This window comes from Anser anser (genome assembly GCF_964211835.1).
Source record: "Anser anser genome assembly, chromosome: 1".
Lineage (NCBI taxonomy): Eukaryota > Metazoa > Chordata > Aves > Anseriformes > Anatidae > Anser > Anser anser.
The window spans coordinates 114,684,949-114,711,771 of NC_139720.1; the positions used below are offsets into that span (position 1 = coordinate 114,684,949).

The window sequence follows — 26,823 nt, forward strand, 5'->3', positions numbered from 1 at the left end:
TTACTAAGCAAGTAATGCACCAATCCATCTGGAATTTTGACCTAGTTTATTAGGAGGTAAAAGTTTGAGAGAAGTTTTTTATTTAAAAACAAAATAGAATCTGCTTAATTCTGAATGTGAAATCTAGCAAAGGTACACTGTACTACATGAAGTCAACATACTGAGGCCAGTAGTTGTAGCATTTCTAAAAGCAGACATTTCAGGATGTATCACTGTGAAATGTATCAGGGTGCCAAGTGACCAGCAGTAAAGGTGCAGTTAACCTTCACTTCTTATGCTGATTGTAACGTTAATCTGTGTAGAAACTATGATGGTTTCCTGTGCCTATTGTGGTGAACATTTTCAATTGACAGTAGACAGTAATGTTCTTATTACTAGCCAAGTGTTTTTGTGCTACTACTATAATTTGACTCTATTTACAGCAATTGAATCTTCGTATTATTAATTACGTTGTAATCATCTATGGACATGCCACTGCTCTCCTTGGAATAGGACAGCCCGAGGTACGACATTAAGATGCTATATTGCTTTTATTCAAAGTTCTAGTTCAGGCGATTGATCATCTATTTTTGTCTCCTCTTAGCAAACATAAAATGAGTTGGGAAGGAAAGCATTGCCACAGTTTAGAAAACCATTTGTTTTTTTAATCTGGGACTAGGTCTTTAATAGATAAATTAAGCTACCAAATAAGAAAACTACTTTTTAAAGTTTCAAATGAGATTCTTAAGTATTACTGAAGTATAGTAAATTATTTTTTTTCATCTTCATCTTTGTCATAACATAGTTATGCACTAATCTTAAAAAAAAAAAAAACAAAAAAAAACAACAACAACAACAAAAAAAACCAAACAAAAAAAACCCCTTCTGGTTCCAGAAAACACCAAAACAGAAGGATGCCCCGCTCCAGTATTGTTTATAAATATCCAGTGTCTTTCAATTAATTTAAAAATGTCTGGGTATCAGTAGGCTTAATTAGCTCATATCATTTTTTAAAGCCCTTTGCGTGTGAACATAAAATTGCTTAATTCTGTTTACTGTTTGTAGGACTGATCAAACAATAGGGCATATTGACTCACTCTACTGGAGGGAAAGAGAGAGGAAGAACTGAAAAGCTTCTGGCTAAATGTCACAGTTTTGTCTTAAATTTATTTTCAAGGCACTGACAAAGGCTGAAGTCCAGTTTAACAAAATAATTGAACAGTACCAGGAAGAAAGATTTGATTGTCTGGCATACTATGGAATTGGAAAAGTATACCTCAGGCAAAACAGGTTTGTGTAACAGAAAGTTTCAATACTTGATACAAAAAAATATTCTCATTTGAGGAAGTCCTGTATGATTTCTTGGTAATTATTCTTTGTTAATCAACAGATTCAAACATCAGAATGATTTATTACAAATTTAATTTTTTTTACTGTTAAAAATGTAATGGAAACTGCTGAATCCAGTGGACTCCAGGGTATGGGGATGTGACCGGTCGACCAGCACACCCCCACAGTGGAGGAGAGCTCATAGGCAAAGAGTAGAAAATGATCAGTTTGGGGAAGAATGCGTTGTAAAGAAAGCTGAACTTATTTCAACACCGGGGAGACTGGGGAGTAACATTGGTTTTAGATAAGCCAGCTGCATCAGTGAGTCATCAAGTTTCCTGAAATAAATAGCATAGATCTTCCTGAGCTAGCCAGACCAGCATAGGGGGGAGCGTGTATGTGGCTCAGCCTGACAAAATGTGTAGCAACTAATCTTCTTAGAAGACAGCAACGGTCTGGCTTCAGCTCACATATTCCTTTCTAGAAGCTGGAAACACCCAGGTTGTGCTGTGATTTCAGGATATTGCAGTATCGCTCTACTAAATCAAAATCCCATCTAATGCCTGTGGTGGGTTGACCTCAGATGCCCCTCCACCCTTGCCCCCCACCCCCGCCAGCCAAAACCCCAACCCTTGCCTTTTAAACCTAATACAATGCCAGACTTACCAGATGAGTAAGTTTGGCATTAACCATTAAACCCTCCTCTGTGTGGAATATCTGAAAGAACCTGGCCAGGGAGTGTTGGGCTCTGGGAGGGGTTTCCTCCTTCCTGCTGCTGCAGGGTAGCCAGGTCTGTTCTAAGACCCAGGAGTTGCCTGTGTCCCAGTCATGGCTGTGGCTGTCCCTTCCCTTTGCAGTTTTGGCTGGTAGAAGCTTAGCTTTAGGCTGTGTATGTCACCCACAGACACGTGTTAATAGAGCTGGCCATTCAGGCTGCCCCTTCAACACCCATGCAGCACTATCTGAACTCACATAAAAGATAAGTACGGGTAACAGCATCCTCTGCCTCCTCCCTGGCTGACTGGGATTGAAGGTGGCTAGTGAAAATATGCATGTCCTCACTCTCCAGATTAACAAGCACACCTGTGTTCATGTATCCCTTGAATATCAGCACAGGCTCTCGGTCTGCCTAATAGATATGCACGGACTCTGGACCCCTTATCCAGCCACTGCCACAGGCCTTGAGTCTTTTACACTGGACAGCCCTTTACCACATAACTTAATGCTTTTTCATCCCACATACTCGTATTGTTACTGTTTGTTTTTCTTGGATCATAAAATGAATCATGAAAGAATTGTATTCTGTGCAGAAGTCATTGATAGGTGATTTGAACATGTGCCTGCTTAAACTTCAGATTCTCAGATGCGCTTGATCAGTTTATGAAGTCACAAACAATGGTCAGTCATAAGATTGTACCTGGAGTATTAACTTGGCCCACAACATCTCAGGTCATTGAAGAAACACGAAAAGAGAATTTACAGGTATGTTTAACCACAAAAATAAAAATCCTATTCTCTCAAATGGTCTTTCCAAAAAAAAAAAGTATATTTCCCAAAGCTCTGTAGTGTGACTCGTAGGTTGTCATCCTCACTTTGTTCCTTGCCCCACATTATCAAGGCCAAGGAAGGTGGAGGACAGAAGTGAGGAGGGGTTCTGCGTGGAACAGCCAGTGCAAGTAAATTTCCTAGAGCACTGTCAACCCCAAAGCCTGGTCTTTGCAGAGAAGATCTCTTTTTTCAGTGACAAAATTATACTCTTGGAAAGCATACCATTTACAGCACAAGGGCAAGTCTCTGTATAAGAGTTTATACTTGGGTATTTTTATGTAATAATGTGGTTCTAATCAGCTCTAAGTTGTACATAATGGGAGTTTGATGTTATCAAGCTAAATGGCTATGAATACTATATGCAATGTAATGCTAGAGGGAACACATTAGAAATGAGAATTAGCAAAAATATGAAGTTGAAAATTGTATAGGTAATGCTATATTTAAAACCAAATGGGAGACTTTGACTGTATAGTTCTTAAGGTAAAATTCCTTGTTTGAATCGAAAAATCCAACTTCTGGTTCTGAAATTACAAATTACTCTTTTGTATTGAAAAGCTTTTTAATTTTTGGTGTTGTTATTGCTTTGAAGTATACCATGCCATGAAGGTCAAGACACACGAGCTCCTCAGCATGCAGGCACTTTGACACAGCAGAGCATGCTAGGTTACTCACTGCATGAAAGTGGCTATACTGTATTAACCTGTTTTGTTTCTGGTCAAAGCAGCAGTTGTGCTGTTTCCTTACAGTGTGACAGGTGCAATGATTTCTCATAGACATCAAGCTGATACTGTAGTAAGCTAGCCTTATACAACCGTGGTCTGGGACTGCTGTAGAGTGTAATGCAAATATCTGAAAGGCTGCGACTGGGAGTCTATTTGTTTCTACTAATGTTTCATTAATTTGGGCTCAATGCCAACCCCAAGGGACTTGAAACGCACTTGACACAAACCTATTTTAATATCTTTACCTTTAGACACTGTTTAGGGAGACCTCACTAGCTCCAGTGCAGAGCCAGGTCTGAGCTGTCCCTGGGAATTTTGGTATAGAAAACTTACTATATTCTCATGCAATTCGAATTGTTAAGCATGTATAAACCTGGACATAGGAAAGCTATGGACACTTAGTTCACTCAAATGAACTTTTGAATATTTTGGCATAAAAGACAATCTTGCATGGCTCTCACTAGTAAAAGTTACCTTTTGGTATTAGTTGTATGCTGTTTAAAAAGTGATGTATGTCCGTTTCACTGCAAAGTTCCTTGGAAGTAGATATTTAATCTTCTCCGGGTTTCTGTGCAATTTATCTGATATCATTTTCTGTTTCTCAGTTGATCTTAAAGAACTGTATTGAGGAATGCAAGTTCCCTCCAGAACCAGATGCAGTTTGTCGCTATCAGCAATGCCATGGCCACTCCAAAATCCAAATATTTTTTACAGATCCAGACTTTAAGGTAAATTTTAGTTTAAAAGGGTTTGGGAAATAAAGTGTCCTGTTTTCATGTTTTCTATCCCCTTTTATATTAGAGACCTATCTAGAACACACCATTTTATTCTGTCTTCATTTAAGTTGTGCCCTGTTTTCTGTTGTTTTTAAAGATGTTAAATTGATATTATTTTCCAATGTTAGGGTTTTATACGTATTACCTGCTGTCAGCAATGTAGAGTGGAGTTTCATATCAGCTGTTGGAAAAAGTTGAAAACTACAAACTACAGTGATAAAAATGATAAGGTAAGACCTGTGTCAGACTAGAAGCATTTTTTTTATATCAATATTATAGCATTCCTTTGGTCTGAGATAAGTGAAGTGCTACAGCCTTATATATGTTCCATTTATCTGACAAGAAGAGAGATGGGAAAGAGGAGTCTCTTATTAAATTGGCTACTGTGCAAGTGTGGGTAAAGCTTGCTCTTGTCTGTAGAAGAAAGGCTTGTGTATGTGTGGTGGTTTTACCCTGCTACGCAGCTGAGCTCCACCACAACTGCTCTCTCATTCCCCCTCCTCAAAGGAAAAGGGGGAGAAAGGGCTCAGAGGTTGAGATAAAGACAGGGAGATCACTCAACAATTATTGTCATGGGCAAAACAGACTCGGCATAGGGAGATTAAAGTAACTTATTGCATATTACTAACAGACTAGAACAGTGAGAAACTAAAAGCAAACTAAAAACACCACCCCATCCACCCTCTTCTACCTCCTCCCCCCAAGCAGTGAAGGGGAACTGGGAATGGGGGCTGCGGTCAGTCCCTGACACTTCATCTCCACCACTCTTTCACAGTCCCTCTGCCCCTGCTCCCCGTGGGGTCCCTCCCACGGGATGCCGTCCTTCCCGAACTGAGCCTGCGGGGGCTGCCCACAGGCAGCAGCTCTTCAAGCACTGCTCCCACACGGCTCCGTACCACGGGGTCCATCCCTCAGGAGCAAACTGCTCCAACCTGAATCCCCCACGGGCGGCAGCTCCCCCCAGACCCCCTGCTCCTGCGTGGGCTCCTCTCCACGGGCTGCAGCTCCGGCCCGGGGCCTGCTCCTGCGGGGGCTCTCCATGGGCCGCAGCCTCCTCCAGGCCACATCCACCTGCTCCACCGGGGGCTCCTCCACGGGCTGCAGCGTGGAGATCTGCTCCGTGTGGGACCCATGGGCTGCAGGGGGACAGCCTGCTCCACCGGGGGCCTCGCCACAGGCTGCAGGGGAATCTCAAGTGCCTGGAGCACCTTCTGCCCTCATTCTGCACTGATCTTGGGAGTCTGCAGGGCTGGTTTTCACCCCTCTCTTCAGGCTGCTGTTGCATGGCATTTTTTCCCTGTCTTAAATATGCTCTCACAGAGGTACAAACAACATCACTTACTGGTTCAGCTCTGACCAGCGGCAGGTCTCTTTTGGAGCCTGCTGGAGCTGCTTCTTATCTAACATGGGACAGCTGCTGGGCCCCACTCACAGAGGCCACCCCTGTGGCCCCCACTCCTACCAAGATCTTGCCACGTAAACCCAATACAGTATGCTTAGCCTGTTTCTATTGCATCATATATGTCCTCCCATATGGAAGTGTATTCTTTCTACAGTCTTGCTGCTGAAGAAACAAATTGACATTGAGTATATCTAAAGTAATTTTACAAGAGATGATATTGGCAGTCGGTATAAAATGAAGGGAAATCCAGGGAGGGTGTGAACTCAAAGTAATATTCTTGAAGTTGACTTTTGAACCTAAAGTTGGAGGAGGGGGGGATTTACTATAGCTTTGAGAATAACAGGTATATGCCACAGGTATAGAACTCTTTGGATTTGCAGTCCTTGCCAAGTCAGCTGTGATTTTCTATCCTCATCCAGTAGGAGTTTAGGCCCATGGTAGCTTTAATTACCTTGGTCAACTCAAATAAAGAAACTGTAATCTGTATAAAAACATAGAATTTGTATGAATTTAAATGTCTTCACTGTTTGTTCCATTTTCTCCTACAGGATTTTCTTCAAGAATTATGTTTCACTCCTGACTGTACGGGCCTTATTTCAAAAATAGTTATTTTCAATTCTTCTGGTTTGGTAAAATGCGAAGTAAGTAGATGTTCTTATAAAATATGAAAATAATCTTTAAAATATTTACTTTGGTAAAAGAAATAAAGTGAAGGTGATAATGTAACTCAGAAATAATACGCAAACTCATAAGTAATATGTTACCTTCACTAAGAATCTGAGCATTATTTAGGGATGTAAGTTACCTGTTCTGTTCTTAACCTTGTTTTGGTTAGAACTGTCATTGATGGGAACTGGAAATGCTTCTGTTGGTCTGTGAGAAGCAAGAAAAAAGATTGTAGTTTGCTTCCTGCCCACTAGTAAATCTGAACAGCATCCTGGTCTTCTGGCCTTGTGTTACATTTCCACTTGTCTTTTTTTCAGAGAGAAATATATTGCTGTGTACTAAGTTGTATGATATTTTAGGTAGACATTCATGAGGCATATGTGCAAGGGTGCACAATCTCTTTTGTAGTATTACTTTCATTGTTTTCCAAAACATCAAATTCTGTTTGGTTTTGAGAACATCAATGTTGCATCGTAACCCAAGTTTAATTAATGTGATGTCAATTATTTTGGTAGTTTGAACAAAAAATCACAAAACCCAAGGAACCACCAAGAGCCAATATTAAACAGAAATGCTCAAGGTAAGCTCTCTACCATTTAAAAATAAGTTCAGTCATTTTGGAGGGGGGAGTTTGCTCTAGAAATTATTTTCTTAAGAATTGCTAAAACACCACAGGTACTTTGGAAATATATTCTTGTCCTTTACATCTGAAAAGATGTTTTTGAATGAACTGAAATCATTTTTTGATAGAAAAGCAGATGGACTAAGAAGTCGGTAAAAGTACTTGAGGCTTGAGTATCCTAATAAAAAAATATAGTGGTGCAAGTTGAGTGCATCTGGATTAGAATACCACCACTATTTTCAATCTTAAATTGCAAGCATTGTTCTATTCCTACATTGCTAGAGGGACGAAGTCAGCAAGATTTTAGCTGGGTGGGAGAAGAATCACTGCATAGCATAAGTTCAGCACCACTACTCTACAGCACTTACTATCTAGCAAAGTTTATAGGAATGATTAGAAATCAATGTAAATAAAAACTGCATATAGTAATGCTGTTTCAGTAAGTTAGTACCGAAACCTTTGACATAACTGAATTGAGCTTAACTCGATTCAGTTTACTATAACTATACTATAACTATACTATAACTATACTATAACTATACTATAACTATACTATAACTATACTATAACTATACTATAACTATACTATAACTATACTATAACTATACTATAACTATACTATAACTATACTATAACTATACTATAACTATACTATAACTATACTATAACTATACTATAACTATACTATAACTATACTATAACTATACTATAACTATACTATAACTATACTATAACTATACTATAACTATACTATAACTATACTATAACTATACTATAACTATACTATAACTATACTATAACTATACTATAACTATACTATAACTATACTATAACTATACTATAACTATACTATAACTATACTATAACTATACTATAACTTTTGCTCGAGCAAAATTATAAATAATGAGACAAAAATTAATTTAGAGTATCTTCTTGGAATAAAATAAGTTAATAAAAGTCATATGTTATTATTTGGTGCAAAATGTGTTATAAATTGAGAAAGGAAAAAAAAAGACAGTATTGCAGGTACTTAATCCTAATTCAGACATTAAAAGTAAAATTCAGAGTAAAAATAATTTCAGGAATCTTGAGGATATTCCTACCATTACATACTTACTTTTATGAGACTTTAATGAAATTTTGTGGTTTCTTAATGAGTTTTAAATTAAAAAAAAATGCTTTATTATATCTGTACTCTTCAAAATAATATTTTACAGTGGAATTGAAGTGTATAGCTATTGTAAGACATGGAAAACAAGTTAATTTGACAAAGTAGTTAGGCACATTTATCTTAATATTAGATTCACTGTTTAATTGTTTTTATCAGTTTTAGGAAGCTAAAAATTAAACAAGAAAAAAAAATACGAAGAAAATGTGCACGGAAAGATGCACTGAATGCTGCTAAACAGAAAATAGAAGAAAACCAGATGGAAAATGAACCATCTCAATACCGTGATCACAGTGGTATGTGGAATTATGGATTATTGTTCTAAAACAATATGAGATACCATAGTTAGCATTCAGGATGTCCTACTGTGTGCAGTTCTGGGCACCACAGTACAAAAAAGACATTAGACTATTGGAGAGTGTCCAGAGGAGGGCGACAAAGATGGTGAAGGGACTAGAGGGTAAGACATATGAGGAGCGGCTGAGGTCACTGGGCCTGTTCAGCCTGGAGAAGAGGAGGCTGAGGGGAGACCTCATCGCAGTTTACAACTTCCTCGCGAGAGGGAGTGGAGAGGCAGGTGACCTATTCTCCGTTATCACCAGTGACAGGACCCGTGGGAACGGTGTTAAGCTGAGGCAGGGGAAGTTTAGGCTGGACATTCAGGAAGAGGTTCTTCACCGAGAGGGTGGTTGCACACTGGAACAGGCTCCCCAGGGAAGTAGTCACTGCACCAAGCTTGTCTGAATTTAAGAAGAGATTGGACTGCGCACTTAGTCACATGGTCTAAACTTTTGGGCAGACCTGTGCGGTGCCAGGAGTTGGACTTGATGATCCTTATGGGTCCCTTCCAACTTGGGATATTCTATGATTCTATGAAATCAAATGACAGAAGACTACTAATTTTGGACATACCCTCCCCAACCCTGAAGACTTGCATAATCTTACTACAGGAACTTAAATTTATGCTAAATATTGCTTTTTTTTCAGTTTTGGTTTTAATTTCTAAATAACTGGAAGTTTGTACTGTATGGTGATTTAAGTTCCTTTTGAAGAACTTCAGTCTTGATTCCTTGGTTCGTGTCTGAGCAGTCTTTGCTACTAGGTGTACACTTGGATGTTCAGAAATGTGCTTTTGCTCTGGGAGCTGATGCTTGGAGAAGTTCTCTCTCTGCATCAGGGCTGGCGTGGAGCCTGCACAGATAAAAATAAATTTGTACAGGCAATTGCTTCAAGCTGCTCTTATTGGCAGGTAAAAAAAAAACATTTCCAAAATCTAGTTGAGATGCTAAGGATTACTTTGTTGTGTAAACCAGATTTAAAGCCATGTATTGTCAAATTTATGAAGGTAAAGCAAGTTTATATATAAAGAAATATATACATTATATAAAAATATTTACTTTGTAATTCTAAGTATTGTGAAAAAGCTAATATTAAAAAAAAATCCAGTAGAAAGAAAACACCACTTAATACAAAGTCTCTGTGCCTTAGAGTTGATGCTTTTAATTGTGGCAAATAAACATGAAATCTTATTATTCGTTTTTTTTGTTTTTTTTTTTTTAATCCCACTTTAGGTTATGCAGGTTATGATCAAGGCTTATATACTGGTGATAGAGTCCTGCAGCGTATCATTCAAAATGCTGAGCAAATAAAAACTGCTGTTCGCGATGCTTCCAGACTGTTAAAGGAATTGCTTTCCTGGTCTGTAATCAATGAGGAGGATTACACATCATATTGCAAAACTAGCAGCATGTCACATGCAGTGATGGAGCAGCTCATCAGTTATTTAATTCAGGAAAAAAGCAGAGTGAAAACAAGGGGTTTTATCCATGTATTGAGTGAGCTGGAAGAAGTGGATCCCAAGTTACAGAAGTGGATGAAACACCTTAACAACTTGGGTAGGCTATATGTTTATGTAATAGCAGAAGACCTTACCTGGTCATAATTATTCAGTCTGCAGATGAAGATAACCTCCATATTTTACAGTCTTGCTTTGTTAACGTTAATGGGTGATGAAGTAAAACTTTCTTCTTCTTCATTTACTTGATCCTTAGCAGGATTTCTAGAGAAGATGTGACCATCAGTAACACAGCAACCACCTCTCTCTTCTCTGCAGAGACAAATTTTTCTGAAAAAGTAAAGCATTTTAATGTAGGCAGGGCTTTGCCCATGTAGGAAAAAGAGAACTACACAATTTCTTATGCTTTTAAATTCCAGAACAGACTAAAATGAGAATATTTGTCTAAATGGTTTGTTTCTGGAAAGATATGGTAAGATCATTGTAACTTCTTTTTGTCATGTATTGTATCACTTGGAAGTAGTTTAACTTGGTTCTCTTTGCTAGTGTTGCCTTGCTGTGTAGTTTCCTATTGAATTTGTAATTGGATGAAGATGCAAGTCGCTTTTTGCAGACAAAATGAACATAAGGTGCCAAGAACTTGGGGTTCTTTATTCTGTGTTGTATCCATGTCCTTGAAAGAATTTGTGTAGATTTATTGTACTGGCTGTTGACTTAGAGTAAAATTCATATAGAATTCATTTCTCATTTTAGCTTGCATTTTCAAGATAAAAAAAAAATGTGCACAGTCTCTTTCATCTACTGTATGTTTAATTTCTGGAGCAAACTGTTCCTCTTTTAAGAGGAATATCACACTTGGAAAACAAAAACAAAATAAGCTCTGAGGCCTGAATGAAATGATACCTTTTTTCTACTCTTTTAGGGTTGACAGCTACAGAGAACTTTTTCCTTCAATATGGAAAATTTTTAAAAGAACTTGATCTTTCTATTTTAACAACGCTCTGGAATGAGAAGTATGGTAGTAAATTTGATTACGTGTCAACGAGTTCTGAAGACAAAGAAGTTCTTGACTATTTCTCAAAACCGCCTCTAGAAAAAGCTCGTTGTTTTATATGGCTGTTAGAACTCAATAGAGAAAATTTTCCAACTCTTCATCAAGCTTTAGATGAATTCTTTGATAAAATGGGTAAATATGCTAAGGTCTCCATTCTCATAAGCATTGTATTTCTTCTGTTTTTACACCTCATCTGGTGTACTCTGCAAAAGGCTGAAACCTCAGTAAATTACTAACCTCATTATATGAGATCGTATGTGTTCGGTGCATAAAATGCAATATAGTCTAAAAGGCAAATCACCCTTTTAAAGGGTACAGTCTGCTCTTTGTTTCAAGTGCCACAACTAGCACATAAGTTTACCTTTATGCATATATGCAGTCCAAACAAAATAGGTATTTTTCTTTAATTTTAAGCATAATGATTCTGCAACAACAGTCTTCAAGATGCCTCAATGGTATTTGATGGAGTATAATAATTATTACTATGATTTTGTAGTTCAGTTATAAATTACATGAAATAGTAATATTTTAGTTTATGAATATGACTTTGTTATCGTTTTCATAGATGACCCTACCATCATATTAAAGAAGCAGGGAAATGAAGATATATTGGTAAGTTAACATAGATATCTGTTTTAATATAAGCTCAGAAACAAGTATGTATTGGGTGTTTTAGAAAAATGTGCAAAAGTGAATGAGGCGCATGCATTTCTTGACTTATTTTTTTTCTTTTTCTTTTTTTTTTAATAATCATCCTTTTGGGCTTTTTTAATCATCCCACCCTGTCCCCCCACCACTGCCTTGATTAATGCATTTGAAGATTGCATGCTATTTTTCCTGTGTTTCTGTCAGTAAATTACTTTGTTTAGGGTCTTCTTTTTAGTTAAACCAATAACACACCTTTTAGATTATGATCCTTCAAGGATGAAGATGAGAGAGATGCGGTAAAAGTGGATGTGAATACAGTAATGTGCTGTATTGTCCCTTTTGGATCGGGCAAATAAAGGTGTATGGGAGAGTTGTTTGCTTGATAACAGCAATTTGGTGTTAACTTTAAAAAGGTTTCTCTAAAAGTATCATTGGGGAATGGGGAGAGGAGAGAGGGACGGAAAGAGGGGGAGAAAATTAAGTGTGCACAGTTTAGAGACTCGTATTAACTTGCATATCTGCATATTTACTATATGAATTGACATTGAAGCATGAATATTCCTTGAGAGTGCTTAATAAAAATCTGAAGAATTTTGGATGGTAATTTTACTGTATGTTTTGCAGTCCAAAGCAACAAATGAGAAGGTGGTGTAACCCAGCTTTATTTTCAGATGTCATTAAATTATAAGGCTAGAATTAGAAGTTTATTTCACTAATAAGTGTAGTAAATTTGAAGTGAGGTGTACTTAGCACTCATTCACTACAACTTTTACTGATACTTTGCAGTCTAAATCTGTAACTTTTAAACTGTACATCATTCTGAATCACTTTTTGGTTAGTATTTTTATTACAGTTAATTTTAGTTGGCAGAAATGTATGTGATTTCAGTTAATTATGTATTTGAAGCACTCTCATTAAAAACCATTCTAGCCTGAAGATAAATTTATCTGTACAAACCCAGGATTTATTTTTGATACAGAGAAAATGTTTAGTTACTAATATAAATCTTAATAATATGTAAAATCCCTTGCTCTTTTCTTTGATTAATTAGAAATACAAGAATTAAATAAAAGCAAATACAATAATACTATTTCTATTTCAGTGTTACTTGTATCGTAAAACAAGTTGATGTTTTCTGGTACTGTTATTAAATTACTGTTAGTAGAATTTTGTTAATATATAATCAAGTGCCATTTAAAAATGAAGATGCATTTTAGTTCTTCCATCATTGCTTATCTAATAGAAAGTTGAAGTGACCCAAACTTTTGACGGTTTTGTTTGCTTCTTGTTCTGTTCAAACCAGAATAAGAATTTTTATAGTTTTGAATTCATATACTGGTATTGGAAATGCATCATAATTTTATTCTAATAAAAAAGTGATTCTTTTTCTCTTTCAGACTAACAATATCAAAGTTAAAAACAAAAACAGAAAGAAGAACTCTAGAGACTCAAAGGTCAGTAACTTTTTAGCTGCTTGCTATAAATAGTCTTTTTAGAGTTGCTGGAGGTCAGAGGTATAGCGTCTGTTTTCCTGAATATCTTATGGAGGTTATTCCGTGAAATGTTTTTTCCTGAAGAAGTAGTAAGCTGTGTAGACTCAATTAACACAGTTTTCCTAGTTTTGTTACAGTATGATTTTGTCAATATAAAATGAGTTTCTAGACCTGAAAAATAGATTTATGAATAACTTTGGTACTGATTGTGTACTAGTAACCTCAGTCTATCCACTGTCCTCATACTTTGATCTTAAATTCCTATATGTAAAAGTAAAAAACATCTGTGAATACAATCCATAGACTGCACTATATAATTAATATGTCATGTCCATTTAGTTTTGCATTGATAAATTGCAAATTTGGCAAAAGGCTATTTAGCAGTCCATTTGAGGATGAAGAACATGTCCTTATACCTCATGAAATAAATCTGAAATTTTGTTTTTAACTGTCTTTTCTGATGATTTTTATGGGTATATCAGTTACCGAAGATGCAAGTGTTTCATTTAATGCTCAGAAAAAATATTTGTTCAGTGTTTTATAGATTTTGCTAGAAATAATATTGTAGCTGAAACTGATTTTTTATATTGATTGTCTCACATGCAATCATCTTGTTTTCATCCATGCCCCCAAACTTTTATATTTTTTTATCGTGAAGTTTGAGTAAAATGAAGATTAGAGCTATTTTCATCAGCCAGAATTTTCTTTTTTTTTTTTCTAACTTGGACTCACTTATACAGGTCTGTGTATTTCTTAAGTTAATAGATCATAAAAAAATAGAAGATAACTAAAGCATGTAATAGGTGAACATAAGAATAGGAGATATAATACTAAAACTGTGGAACTAGGGATCACTCAGACTTGCTTGTAGTAAAATTATTAAAGTTTGAAGGCTCTCAAATATAATGGAAGAGATTCCTAGAAATTCAGTTGATATGCAGTGCAATGGAATGAGTTTAGACAAAAGTCTTAACAAAAAAGCTGTGTTTTTTTATCTGAACTCAGTGAAAAATCAGGCACATCTAGAGGAAAAAAAAGACTGTTTTGGCTGTTAGAATGTCCCAATTTCTTGTTCCAAAATAAGTTCTGAAGAAGAAATTAATAATTTAAAGTTAAGAAGCTTGTCATTATGGCTTAATACTGATAATTGTACTTAGGAGTTTCACGGTTCCATAGTCTGGCATCTGACCACAGTAAAGTTACAGAGCAAGGTTCAGTGTAAATAAGTTACTCATACTATTTACATCGGATCATTTTCCAATTAAAAAATAATAATAATCTGTTTTTAATTAGTCTATTTTAGTATTATCCAGTGGAGTTAGTACAGCACCAATAGAGGAAGAAAAGATATTTATAGAAGAAAATACATTGTAAGTATCATCATGCACCTTTGCTTTTATTGCCCAAAATTTCAAAGTACTTTGCCAGGTACCAGAGAAGACAGGCTTTGAAATGCCTTAGAAAGTCTGGGTTCATATCTCAATGTTTTTTGAGATGACCTTAATATGAGCTTCCATAGAGATGTTACTTCTCTGCTTCCAGGACAGGTGTAACGGGTATTAGAATTCTAAAGATCTTAGTGATATGAGAACCAAATGATTAGCAGGCTGCAGCCCAATAAGTCTTCTAGGCCAAAAGAGATTCTTTCAAGTAACATCTTATCTTCCTCTTCCATTTTACTGTAGGAAGAAATTGGTTGATAAGTCCATATACATACCATCAGTCACAAAAGAACTTTGCCTTCTATGCTGTATCAAGCAGGTTGTGGTGTAGGACATGGCTCAGAATTTTTGTGGTAATCAGGAGTCAAACTCCTGCGTACTGAGACTGGTTTTGGTCTTTCTTATAGAAGTGAAAGCTGCTAGGAAAGAGCTATGACCTATTACTAGTAGTTACTAGTTAGCAGGTCAGTTATTCTCAATTTAAGAAGTTCAGCAGTTAAGTATTTGGGGGATAGCGTTTATCCTGTTGGTAGGAAAAAGAGTTTGCTGTTTGGGGTATTTCTTAGCACCTATGTAGCTACTGTATGGTAACAGTGCTCTCAGTATATGTGAAAAATGAAGTTATTTTCAGAGACAAGAATTATTGTTCCTATTCTTTTTTCAATTCTTTAGAGATTTTGCATATTTTTATGAACCATGTATAATCCCAGAATATCTTCGGGGACAACGAGAGGAATTTGAAGCTGTATATGACATTTCAAATAGTAACAGCTATCGAAGACTTTTGGATGATAATCCAGATCAAACGTGTGAAAGTTTATATGAGTATGTATACATTTCTGTGCTTAGCAGTTTAAAAGTCTTACTGTTTTAGCTGAAATGCATATAAATTCTGTATCATTGTGTTAGAAAATTAAAATTATACTATTTCCAGACAGAAATGACAGAAGTAGTTGGGAATAAAGTATCTTTGATTCCCAGTATAGAAGTAATTGACAATTACGAACAGTAGGAAAGCTCTAATTTTGGACCACTGCAGGAAAACTGAGGCCTTGCACTTAAGAATGTGCTTGCAAGTAATAAAGGAAAACTGTCAAATGGCACACTGTAGTTTTGCTTTGAAACAGTGAGCAGGATGGCATTTCTGACATCTGAAGATGTAATTTATCTGTTCATGTCATTGGTACTCACAGTAGTCATTCCGAAATGTCAAAATAAAGGCATGTAACAGCACAGAGATGATGTCTCAATGCAGTTTATTGACAGCATATTTTATGTATCTGTTATCTAATGGCAACTAACAGATTTTGCCTATACAGTCTATTTCTTATTTTGATCCTTTCAATTCTCAGTTAACTGTGGTGTGTACATTTTCTGCAATAATGCCTCACATAAATAGCATTTGCTTTTTGGAGACAAAAATGTTACGTGCAACATCCTACTTAAAAACATACTGTATTAAGGCCAGAATTTGAGTTCTTATGGTCTGTTGCAGGTATGTACATAAAAGTGTGTTTTCAGTTAGTTGCAGGTTTCTGAGTAAGATGTGGACAAGTAAAAGAATTACAGAAAATTTTGTATGAGAAAACTTTGATTAACAATTACAACTTTTTTTTAAGCTATTTCTCTCAAATACTGGAAGAACATGGTCCTATGGAAATTAATAATAAATTGCTAACTGGGGAGTATGAACATTTCCCTGAAGAAGCTCGAAAGATTGTAGAAGATGAAGGTGGTCTGAAATCTTTTCTTCTGAAATCCCGTCGTTTCGTTATGGTGGATAATGTGATTAGCTTAATAAAGCATGAAGTTCTTATAAAAGAAAATATAAACAGAAATGAGACTGAAGATAATGAAGAAGAAAATTATATTGTCTGTGACGTGCAAGAAAATCCTTTCCAGAACAAGCTACAGCTAAATCCAGCTGCTAAGGAATTCAAACCCCTGTCTTATCCTGAGCAACCTCATATATCAACATCTCCTGACATAACAGTAGCAAGCTATGACACTCCACAGTATTTGCCCTGTTCTTTACCGACTTCATATCAATCAGTACTTAGTCAGAATATTGCTACCGTAGAAAATAGGTCGTCTTTTTCTGAAGTTTTACTAGAATGCTTTGATTCTGAAAATCTCGATATGTTCTTGCCTCAGCCTTCCTGGGGTTATCGATGTGAAAGAATATCACCAATGACTTCTCAAATGCCTCTCATTTCAAATGTTGCCGAGCAACCTAGTTATATTTATGCTGACCATGTAGCTCATTGGGATAATGATGAATCAGCTATTTCAGACAGAAAATGTGTCTGCAGCAGTTTAACAGCAACTGAAACACAACCATACAAAGACCCTCAGTGCCTGTTGGTGAACTCGGATAACTCATTTTATGAGGACAGTTTTGCTGTTGCAAATAGCACAAATGAAGCTGAATGTTGTATACAGGTGACTAAGAAGGAAAAAGCAAGCAGAAGTATACCTCTAATGAAAAACAATCCTCATACAAGGATGATAGCTGTTCAGGTAAGAGATTAAAATGGAACCATTATTTGAGAGCTTTTAAGTGACAAAAGATAGTGTTGAGCACCTTGTGTTAGGTTTCTTCTGCTGTGCAAAGTGCAACACCTTTTGGGATGATTTCTTTATGTATTCCCAGAGTCAAATGTTGTGTAGAGTTTCAAGAGGAAACATGCAAGTAGTACTTCATGCTACCCAAATGTAAGGGGTATTAACAATAGTTAATTGTTTACTATTTATCTCTCAGAAAAGGCCACAAGTTGGAAAATACTGAGGTGTTTATCAGACTAGGAGCTTCCTTAGAATTTTCATTTTAAGTTGCTGATGCTTTTTTTTTCAATTATTCTTGATTTTCATTTGTAATTCTTTAGAGACAGTCTCTGAATTTTGTTCTGCCTGAAGTTTTGAGAGATTTTTTTGACCCAGGGTCAAGGGAGGGAACTGGTGCACACAAGTGAAAACTTTGTTTTAGAGGTTAGGGAAAGTGCTTCTGTGTCATCTTTTTTCATTTTGTTCAGTGATTTGTTTTAACTTGTACAGTATTTGAGGATTTAGATGGTTTGTAGATTCTAACCATTGCTGGCTGATGCTTACCTCTTGGTTCACAGGGATGGCCCAGCTGTAGGGTGAGTTCAAGGGCAAACTCCCTTCATGTTACTTTTTCCTCCTGAAGAAGGGAAACAACAACAAAACAAGAAGTTTCTCCTACAGGCACAGGAAGCATTGCTGAACACCCTTAAAGGGGCACAGCATGCAGCTGACCAGAAGAGGGACCAAAACATTTACTTATTAATGCACCCCAAGGGTTAACCAGCATGGACGACTCATGAAAATGCACTTAAAGTAACAGAGGGAGACAGTGATCGCATGCAAAAGTTACAGACAACAGTTCAGGCTAAGAAGCTAGGTTTTCGGAGTTAGAGATACGGCAGTTTCACATTTTGTTTGTGTGACAGATCATACAAGATGCTCGAGGAACTACTGCAGAGAAGTTCCTAATCTTCTTTCCTTTCTCCATAAGGGAGGAATAACTGTTTATAGCTGTAAGATAAAATAATCATCTTTTTATTATTGCTTTCTAAAGTACGAAAATGTTAACGTGTTTCATTGCTTTGTTTTTTTGTTTTTGTTTTTTCATTTTTTTTTCCCAAAGCTTGTTATGTGTACATTTCTTTGCTTTAAGTCTTTCCCAAGCAGTTTACTGTAAGCTGTTTTCCTTTTGGCTGACGTAAAAAGTGATTTCTGTTTGGTTCCTGAGCACATGTAATGAATTGTTAATAGAAAAGGCAATGGTTTTCAATTTAGGGAATTCTGGTTAGCAGAGTTCAAAAGGTCACAATGCACAGAGGTGTTTCTGTTGGCAAAAGTGTGGGAGAGCAAGGCATTTAACATCTGACTGTGTTTTTTAATAGTGTATTAGAGTGGTAACATAAACTGAATCTTCAGTATGTTGCAAGATTAGATTTTAAACTTAATTTTTTTCAGTAGGTCCTTGATGTGATATTGGAGGAAAACAAGCAGGGATTCTGGTCATTGAGTGTAGTCCTTTTTAAGTAGAGGCACTTGTGTCACAGATCTTGAGTTTAGGACAAGCCACAAAACACAACTGCTCTGTGAGTTATGAGACACTGGTTTTGCCAGTCTTAAGTTTGCAGATGTATAGAGCACAGCTGTGTTTAAAAACAGAAAGAACTATCCCCAATATAAATGCTTCACGGTCAATTAAACTAGGAAAAGATCAGGAAAAAAGTGCTTTCATTATAGCTTGAATTCAATTTTGGGAACATTTGCATAATTTCTTGTTACATTGTAGATAGACCTATTTCATGATGTAGGTGGATTCACGTAATTGTAGGTTAGGTACAAAGGCTCCAAAAACAGAGCTGGCATAGTAGTTGAATACGTAAACAGGAGATTTTTCTCATCAATTAATGATTCTTTATATTCTAGGTGAATCATGAAGTAGCTGATAGGGAAACTAATACCTTGCCTTTTCATCCATTTGAAATGCAACAAGTAAGTTACCTGTATATTTGTTCATATTTCTCATGAAGGAGTTTAAAGGAGTGCCCAAACATTTAGGAGTGTGAAGATGAAGGTTATCTTAAAATAAGATGTTGTAACAGATACTTCTGATTTTGAGTTTTTTTTTCCCACCCTTCCTGTTGGACCATAATCTGTAACGTCCTTCTTCCAAACCTCATGTAGGCCCACAAAAAGGAGGCTGTAGTTGTTCATATGTTGGAATATGTTTTAGAGGAAATTGAGTATTTCCTCCCCAAAAACCTTGAGGTTTGATTTAAATATTCCATTGGAGCATGCATGCAGCTCAGACTGATGTTAATGGCAGTCCTATGTCCGTATCAGGAGATGAGTGAGAAAACACGGCCTTCTCTTCATATTCCATTCTTGTCAAACATTAATGTTCATTTCTGTTATACAGAAAACAACTCCCCCAACAAAAAATACAACAAAAACACACTAAAAACCGTCAACTGACAGCAGACTGACTCTTTTGAATGTTTGCTGCCCTGTGGATAATGGCTGTTGATTTATTTTCTATAACTTATTTTCAGGGAGATATTCTACGTATGGAAAAAGAGCATCAGGTATTAAAAGAACAACTTAAAGAAGCACAGGAAAAATATGAACAGTTACAAAGCCGAAGCTCAGAAGAAATCAGTGTTTTAAAAGAGCTGATAAAAAAAAGTGTTGAAGAGACAGAGGTAACATTTTTATCCATGCGGCAGCGGGGTTAGGAAAGACAAACTGCAGTGGTTCACAATATTGGTTGTGATAGGTCAACACTTCTTCTGAAACTGGAATGGTAGTCCTCATTGCTGTGAAGTCTTAACAGATCTGAAAATCTGTGTGGCATCTTCCTCAGAACACATTTAAATGAACACATAGGTTATTGGTTGTCTCCATCTAGTGGATAGGTACTGGCTTTGATTCAACCCAAAAAGAAAAAAGCACGATGCTATTGACTCTTTCCCTCTTCTTGAGGAGAGGGGGTTCAAGTGGTCAGTGTTTTGATTTGCTGGGATGGCTAACGGGCTTTTCCAGACATTCTCCTTGAAATTGTGTGGGAGAAAGAGTAGTCTCCAGGCATCACCATCAGCCTATTATCACTTCGATTTTACAGTTAAAGCCAAATGTGCTACAGGCTACTCATTTGTCTGCATTTTAAAGGGAATTTTTCAATTAAAAATAAATAAAGCAGGTGAGACCAAAGCCATTCTCCCTACCACCTCACTTTATTCTTTAGTAAGATCTTTAAATAAGGGGCCTGTCATTCAATCTCTAACGTTTTTTTCTTCCTTTCATTTGTGTATTGGAGTAAATTCCTGTACTGCATCTTGGGAGGTCCTGAATTCTAGCTTTAACATTCACAGAATCATAGAATGGTTTCGGTTGGAAGGGTTCCAACCCCTGCCGTGGGCAGGGACACCTCCCACCAGTCCAGGCTGCCCAAAGCCCCATCCAGCCTGGCCTTGAACACTTCCAGGGATGGGACATCCACAACTTCTCTGGGCAAGCAGTTCTAGGGCCTCACCACCCTCGTAGTAAAGAATTTCTTCCTTATATCTGATCTAAATCTACCCTCTTTTAGTTTAAAACCATTCCTCCTTGTCCTATCACTATACCCCCTGACAAAGAGTCCCTCCCCAGCTTCCCTGCAGGCCCCCTTTAGGTATTGGAAGGCCACTGTAAAGTCTCCCCGGAGCCTTCTCTTCTCCAGGCTGAACCTGATGTCATCCTTTCCCTCCAGCGTGTCGACCGTACCACACAGCTTGGTGTATTCAGCAAACTTGCTGAGGGTGCACTCCATCAAGTTGCATTTGCAGATGAGTGGAGTTAAGCATTAATGAGTATGCTGCCTGTTCTAAACACCCGGCCTAAAAGTACATTAACCACTAAATAAAATTCTGTTGTCGTAAATGTTGCTGGCTAAGGTTTTGATCATGTGTCTGCAAGTTGCTCTAACTTGCATTTTAATAAAGTACTCTTTATAGTAATGATGTTTTCTTATTTTTTGCTTTTAGGTATCAAAGAATGAACTAGAGTGGCTTAATCAAGATTTAGAAATAAAAGTAAAAAAATGGCAACAGGAGAAAAAAGAAAATCAAGAGAACTTAAAAGCAGTAAGGAACACCGTCAAAAAGCATGTGGATACTAATGATAGGTACCAATTTTGAATACAGATTTACATCTGTAGATCTCTATTTTTGTCCCTTTGCTTGATTTTTGTTTGTTATAAAGTAACAGTAAGTACAGTTATTTCTGACAGTCTATGGTAAGTTTCAGTATTTACTGATTTTATAAATGAGAATTCAAACTTCTTGCCCTGATAATATCATTAGGGCAAGAAAATGAGTTAAATGCAGATCTTGGTTAGAGCTGGTATCAATAGGACCTGCATGTAGTTATTTAACCTAATTAGTAAATACTACTTCTTCACTGTTCAACATTTTTGAGTGTTCCAGAATCCTTTAGTTTGGCACTGCTTGCATACTTTTCTACTTCATGATTTACCATTTTTTCCTCGGTGTGCTCCTCTACAGCAGTATGATGAGCCTTAAAGTTTTATTTTTTTGTTCCTCTTCCTCACATACAATCAACCCAACTGAACTCTGCTCTGCATCTTTATTTCTTACGCACTTTTAACCTGTACTGCCACAGAGCATATCTGAAGGTTAACTAGGGATGCACATTACCTTCTTTTCTAGTCTTGTCCCCTACTTGTCAGATTAAAGTAAATCTGCAAGAACCACATAGCTGCATGTATCGTGTGTTGTTTTTGTTTTTTTTTAAACCCGTTATCCAACCTAAAACAGAAGTCTGCAGGGCTTCCCATGGACCTTAGATCAGTTATATCCCGTCATGGCCTGGTGTGCAGCAATCCCAGGTATTCCCCTGACAATTAGTTTTCCTGGCTATGAAGGAATAAGAAACAGCTTCAGTCAACCTTCTACTATAGTCATAGAGCATCTAGGAAATTACGTCACTGACACACTGAAAAAATAAATCCAGTGTCACCTGACACAGTACAGTAAGTAGCTTTTCCCAGAACATTTTAAGAACTTCATCAATCTTTAAGTAGTCTAATCATTGGCTGCATAACTAGCTAGAAGCTTTTTCACACTAATAGGCTGGAATATGCATGTCTGCTTTAGTATTTTGTTGTGTTATTGTAAGCATTTTAAAATAGCTGTCAGAAAACTGATGAAACTGACTTATAGTAATGATTTTTCTAATCAGACTTGACAATTCCTACTATATTTTTAATGTTCTCTGTCAGTTTTCAGACTTAAGAAGGCTTCTGTCCTTGAATGCTGTTTTCTTATCTTTAGTATGAATAGTTCGAGCCAAATCTTTCTTGAAAAATTATCAGCTTGCACTTATATTAATTATTTGCTGCTTAATTAAGAATACATTTAAATGCACTTACAGTATTAAACAACATACAAAATGTATAGACTGTCACTACTGCATAGTTATCACTGTGATTATAGAGGAACGTGTAATGTGTTTGGTGAACATTTTTCAGAATAAGCTTAATAAATATTTGATTACTCTAGGTATTCAAAGACCATTGATGAGAAGGAGAAGCAGTATAACATATATTTCAATACATGTCTTGAGACCAGGTAAAACTCTTGTAAAACTCTCAGCAATATTTGTATTTTTCTACTGACTTGTCATTATTGGAGTTGTATGTTTCATTCTGGGTGAAAAATTAGAAAAAATGAGCACTTTAGCCTGTATCTCTTATTTTCAGTTAGTTTACTTAATATAAGTAAATATTACTTTCTTTTAATTATTTAGAATAATTCAAAGCTGGCTTTTCAAAATACTCTCATATATTTCTCTTGATTATATGATACGGTATTTTAGGATACATTAGTAGTTGGGTGCTCTACATACATACTAAACTGTCATATGCAGCTTTGGATCCTCACATACTTGTAATTCTAAGTGTACATAAGTTATCTGAACACTTTCTAAAAGTTGTTCATTTGCGCTTAGATGGAATTCAAGGTTTCATTAATACGTTCTTCATATATGTGAACAGGCTTTGAACAGTCAAACTTGCATGTCTGCAGTAGTTAAGCCCCAATAAACTTTTTACATTGCACAGTGAAATTTGGTTAAGAAATCCCAAAGTTATGTCCATGGAGGCAGCAGTATGGCTACAAGAACATGATACTATGCCCAAAGGCACAAGCTGTACAACATAAATGAAGATACATGGTTCTGAGGAAAAGACAAGTAATAGCTGAAGAAAACCTCTAGAAAGTACTACTGTTGTAAATGTTACTCAAATCTTTAACCTCTTTCTGTTTTGCAGCAATAAACTTGCTAATGAGAAGGTAAAATTGGAAGAACTTATAAAAAAGAGTCAAGATGACTACCAGGAACATATGAAAAGAGCTGTTAAAGCAGAGGTACAAACAAAAACCCTAAAACGCTTCTGTTACAGCCTGAATCATTTGCATTGATGGGTGGGGAAGATAAGTCTTAACTAACATTTTCCCTTAAAGTAGCATCTAAGACTTTTTATAAGAATATATTAAAAGTGTTGATGAAATATCGACAACTGCTGTTCAGGATGTTATCTAGGAAAACTTAGCAAATCATCACGGTGGATTATTATTGACCAGTATTAAAAGTGCACAGAATATGGGGCATCTGTTATAGCCCCAAACAAAATTCAGCTAAGTAATTCAGTTTCTTACCTGCTTTATGAATAAATTCCATTAGTAGGAATTAACCATAGGAAGATACAGATTCCTGTTCAAAATTAAGTCATGCTTAATGAATGTATAGCTAATTCTTTCTTGGGCAGAATTAGAGAGCAATTTCAGTATTTTGCTAAATGGAGATTACTGATCAAGATTTTTGCTAAAATAGTGTTTTATATTGGAAATGCTTTAAGTATCATGAACAATCCTTTTTTCTTAGGAAAGGCTTGAAAATTGTCTTAACCTGCAGTGGGATTTTATGAAAAAGATTAGACTGTTTGTTCCTGTTGGTCTTCAACCATGCAGTATTTAAAAGAGCGCCTTATTGCCTTAAAATATGTGCATGCACCTTTTTGATAAGGTGCAAAGGGAACACACATGGATGCTTTCTACAGTCAGCTGAAATGAATATAACCTAGTTATCCTCCTAAACGCCTGCCAGTGCCCTTAATTCTACTTGAAATTCCTCACCATAGGAGCAGTGCGTGAGTGTATGTTGTGCTCTGTATCATCAAATTATTGTTTAAGGTGATTCTAGGCTTTATTCCTTGTGTTATAGCAGTGCTTTTATTGCAATCCTTTTTTAAGCAATTATTTTGTTACAGATATCAGTACTCAAAAACTGGAAAAAAACTGAAGTATACAAGCTAAATGCCATAGCTGCCAATGCAGACAGAAATCTCAAGATGCTGAAGTCATTAAGCAGGTATGGAGAGTTTACACTAGTAATTTCAGTACTACTAGTTGCTAAACAAAAGTAATTAGCAGATGGTTAGTCATGATCTGTTAACTAGACAAGTCAATTTTTCTCACAAAGTGATGGCTGCCTGAAAGGTATGCAGTAGTTAAATGCAACTTCTCTGAAGTTGATTTTCTTTTTTAGTCTTATGTCATTAACATGTGAAATATTTAAGCAGCAGCAGCAAACTTCTTGTCTTACTCTTTCTTAGCCTGGGAAGGTTAGGATACTGGGAACATTCCAGTTACTCCTGCCCAGTATCACTAGGGAGGGGGCTGCAATGTAAATAAAGAGGAGGTGAAACAAAACTGGCATATGACAAGATTGTTGCCTTCCTTACAAGGAACTAACTTAGTCCTTTTGAGTTACTTCTTTAAAAATATATGCCATATTCCCTCTCCCGGTAGAAGTTGCCCATACAGGAAGGAACTGTTGTATTAAAACCATTGGTCTTAGGCAAAAATAATGGAATAGAATAGAATATTTCGGCTGGAGGGGACCTACAACTATCCTCAAGTCCAACTGTCTGAGCACCTCAGGGCTTACGAAGTTAAAATGTGTTATTGAGGGCATTGTCCAAATGTCTCTTGAACACTGACAGACATGGGGCATCAACTGCCCCTCTAGGAAGCGCGTTCCAGTGTTTGACTACCCTCACAGTAAAGATATGTTTCCTAATGTCCAGCTTTAACCTCCCCTGGAGCAGCTTTGTGCCATTCCCACGTGTCCTGTCATCAGTGACCAGGGAGCAGAGGTCAGCACCTCACTCTCCACTTCTCCTCCTCAGGGACTTGCAGAGCAATGAGGTCGCCTCTCAGCCTTTTTTTTTTTTTCCCCATAATAGACAAACTAATGGGAATGCTGGAGTTTAATTGAAAATCTTCATTATTTCAGCAGCTCGGCTTCAGCACTTCCTGAGTTGAAGTCACAGATCGATTCTTGGGAAATATTTATCTCAAATATAAAGAAACAAATGGAAAAAGTAGAGGTAAGTCTTAATTTCTCATAACAACACATAAAAAGAAATCTGGAGATTAAAAAGAATAAATAAAATTGCATTCCTTTTTTAAAACACTAGTGTCTTCTCCAAATACTCATCTGCAGTTTTTTAATGACGAAAGAAAGCTTCGGTTATAAGGCCTGATTATTAAATATAGTTAGGTTACAATGACTATCTTCAGTTTCATAAAGGCAAAATTCTTTCCTTTGCATATGTTGCTTAAAGATTGGATTGCAGAATAACGAGTCTGTAATCTCAGTTCTTTTGTATTTTTTGAACTTTAAATGTCCATGCAACTTCTTTAAAAACAAGGCAGAACTGTCTGCTAAGAGAAGCTGAATACATTGTTAATAAGTTAACATGTAATAATGTTAACATATAACACTTAATATGTAACATATGTTAAGGTTTAAAAACTAGAAAATGCTTCACAAGCCCTTTCAAACATTAATGCAAGTCCTTCAATAGAGAGTTACGTTACTACACCAAATGGTAGCCTTATGTCTCCATGTGAAAGACCTGATAGCTTTGTTGTTTTGCAAAGGTGTTAATGCCATTATTAATGTTGTTAATGCTATTTTAAGTAACAAAAGAGCTTTAGCTAATGCTAATTTGGAGAATTTATTTTCCTTCTGCAGGTTGGGTATGAAGAAAAAATTCAGATGGTGAAAAACGGTGTACGAAATTGCCTCACCAAAATAGAAGCTGTGGATCTGTCATCTCCTCCCAGTGTCCTAGTATGTATCTTACATTTGATAGTGGTGTGTTAAGAAATTCTTTAGGTTTGTACCCAGCATGGCTGTCTGTTACAGAACGTGTACATAAAGAACTTGAATACGTAGCCTTGAACACAAACTAATCTACGCCTCTCCGTATGCCCAGGAAAAGGTGACTGCAGATTAACGGGATAACATCCAGTGACAAATTCCAAAGTCCTTTTTAGAGGCTTAAGCTATTTAAAATTGATGCTAAAATGCTTCCCATTTTCTTGTACGTCATGACTTTACACCAAAATCCACAGGGACAAAGACCCATTACACCAACATACAATTGATGATGGATACCAAAATTAACTTCCAGTTGTATCTGTTAGGAACTAGATGCAGTGTCTGCCATTTATAGAAATTAACCTGCAGTAACTACGGCCCAGACAAATAGTATTAACAACACTTTCTTA

General features: G+C 36.5%; 1 protein-coding gene across 7 annotated transcripts in view; it reads left to right on the forward strand.

The window, feature by feature from the left end:
- TTC3 (tetratricopeptide repeat domain 3) overlaps positions 1-26,823 on the forward strand; it is a 64,044-nt gene that overhangs the window by 31,862 nt on the left and 5,359 nt on the right. For 6 of the 7 annotated variants that reach the window (XM_083813979.1, XM_083813974.1, XM_083813976.1 and 3 more), the window contains 23 exons: positions 423-503; positions 1,157-1,269; positions 2,664-2,790; positions 4,187-4,309; positions 4,486-4,587; positions 6,308-6,400; positions 6,941-7,005; positions 8,375-8,511; positions 9,787-10,110; positions 10,933-11,196; positions 11,630-11,676; positions 13,110-13,166; positions 14,499-14,575; positions 15,320-15,472; positions 16,267-17,167; positions 19,112-19,177; positions 19,738-19,887; positions 21,208-21,347; positions 22,744-22,812; positions 23,514-23,610; positions 24,513-24,613; positions 25,541-25,634; positions 26,285-26,383. In XM_083813979.1, the coding sequence (XP_083670105.1) occupies positions 423-503; positions 1,157-1,269; positions 2,664-2,790; positions 4,187-4,309; positions 4,486-4,587; positions 6,308-6,400; positions 6,941-7,005; positions 8,375-8,511; positions 9,787-10,110; positions 10,933-11,196; positions 11,630-11,676; positions 13,110-13,166; positions 14,499-14,575; positions 15,320-15,472; positions 16,267-17,167; positions 19,112-19,177; positions 19,738-19,887; positions 21,208-21,347; positions 22,744-22,812; positions 23,514-23,610; positions 24,513-24,613; positions 25,541-25,634; positions 26,285-26,383 (3,480 nt within the window). The remainder of the gene's footprint in view (positions 1-422; positions 504-1,156; positions 1,270-2,663; positions 2,791-4,186; positions 4,310-4,485; positions 4,588-6,307; positions 6,401-6,940; positions 7,006-8,374; positions 8,512-9,786; positions 10,111-10,932; positions 11,197-11,629; positions 11,677-13,109; positions 13,167-14,498; positions 14,576-15,319; positions 15,473-16,266; positions 17,168-19,111; positions 19,178-19,737; positions 19,888-21,207; positions 21,348-22,743; positions 22,813-23,513; positions 23,611-24,512; positions 24,614-25,540; positions 25,635-26,284; positions 26,384-26,823) is intronic. The other variant, XM_083813975.1, reaches the window with a different exon arrangement.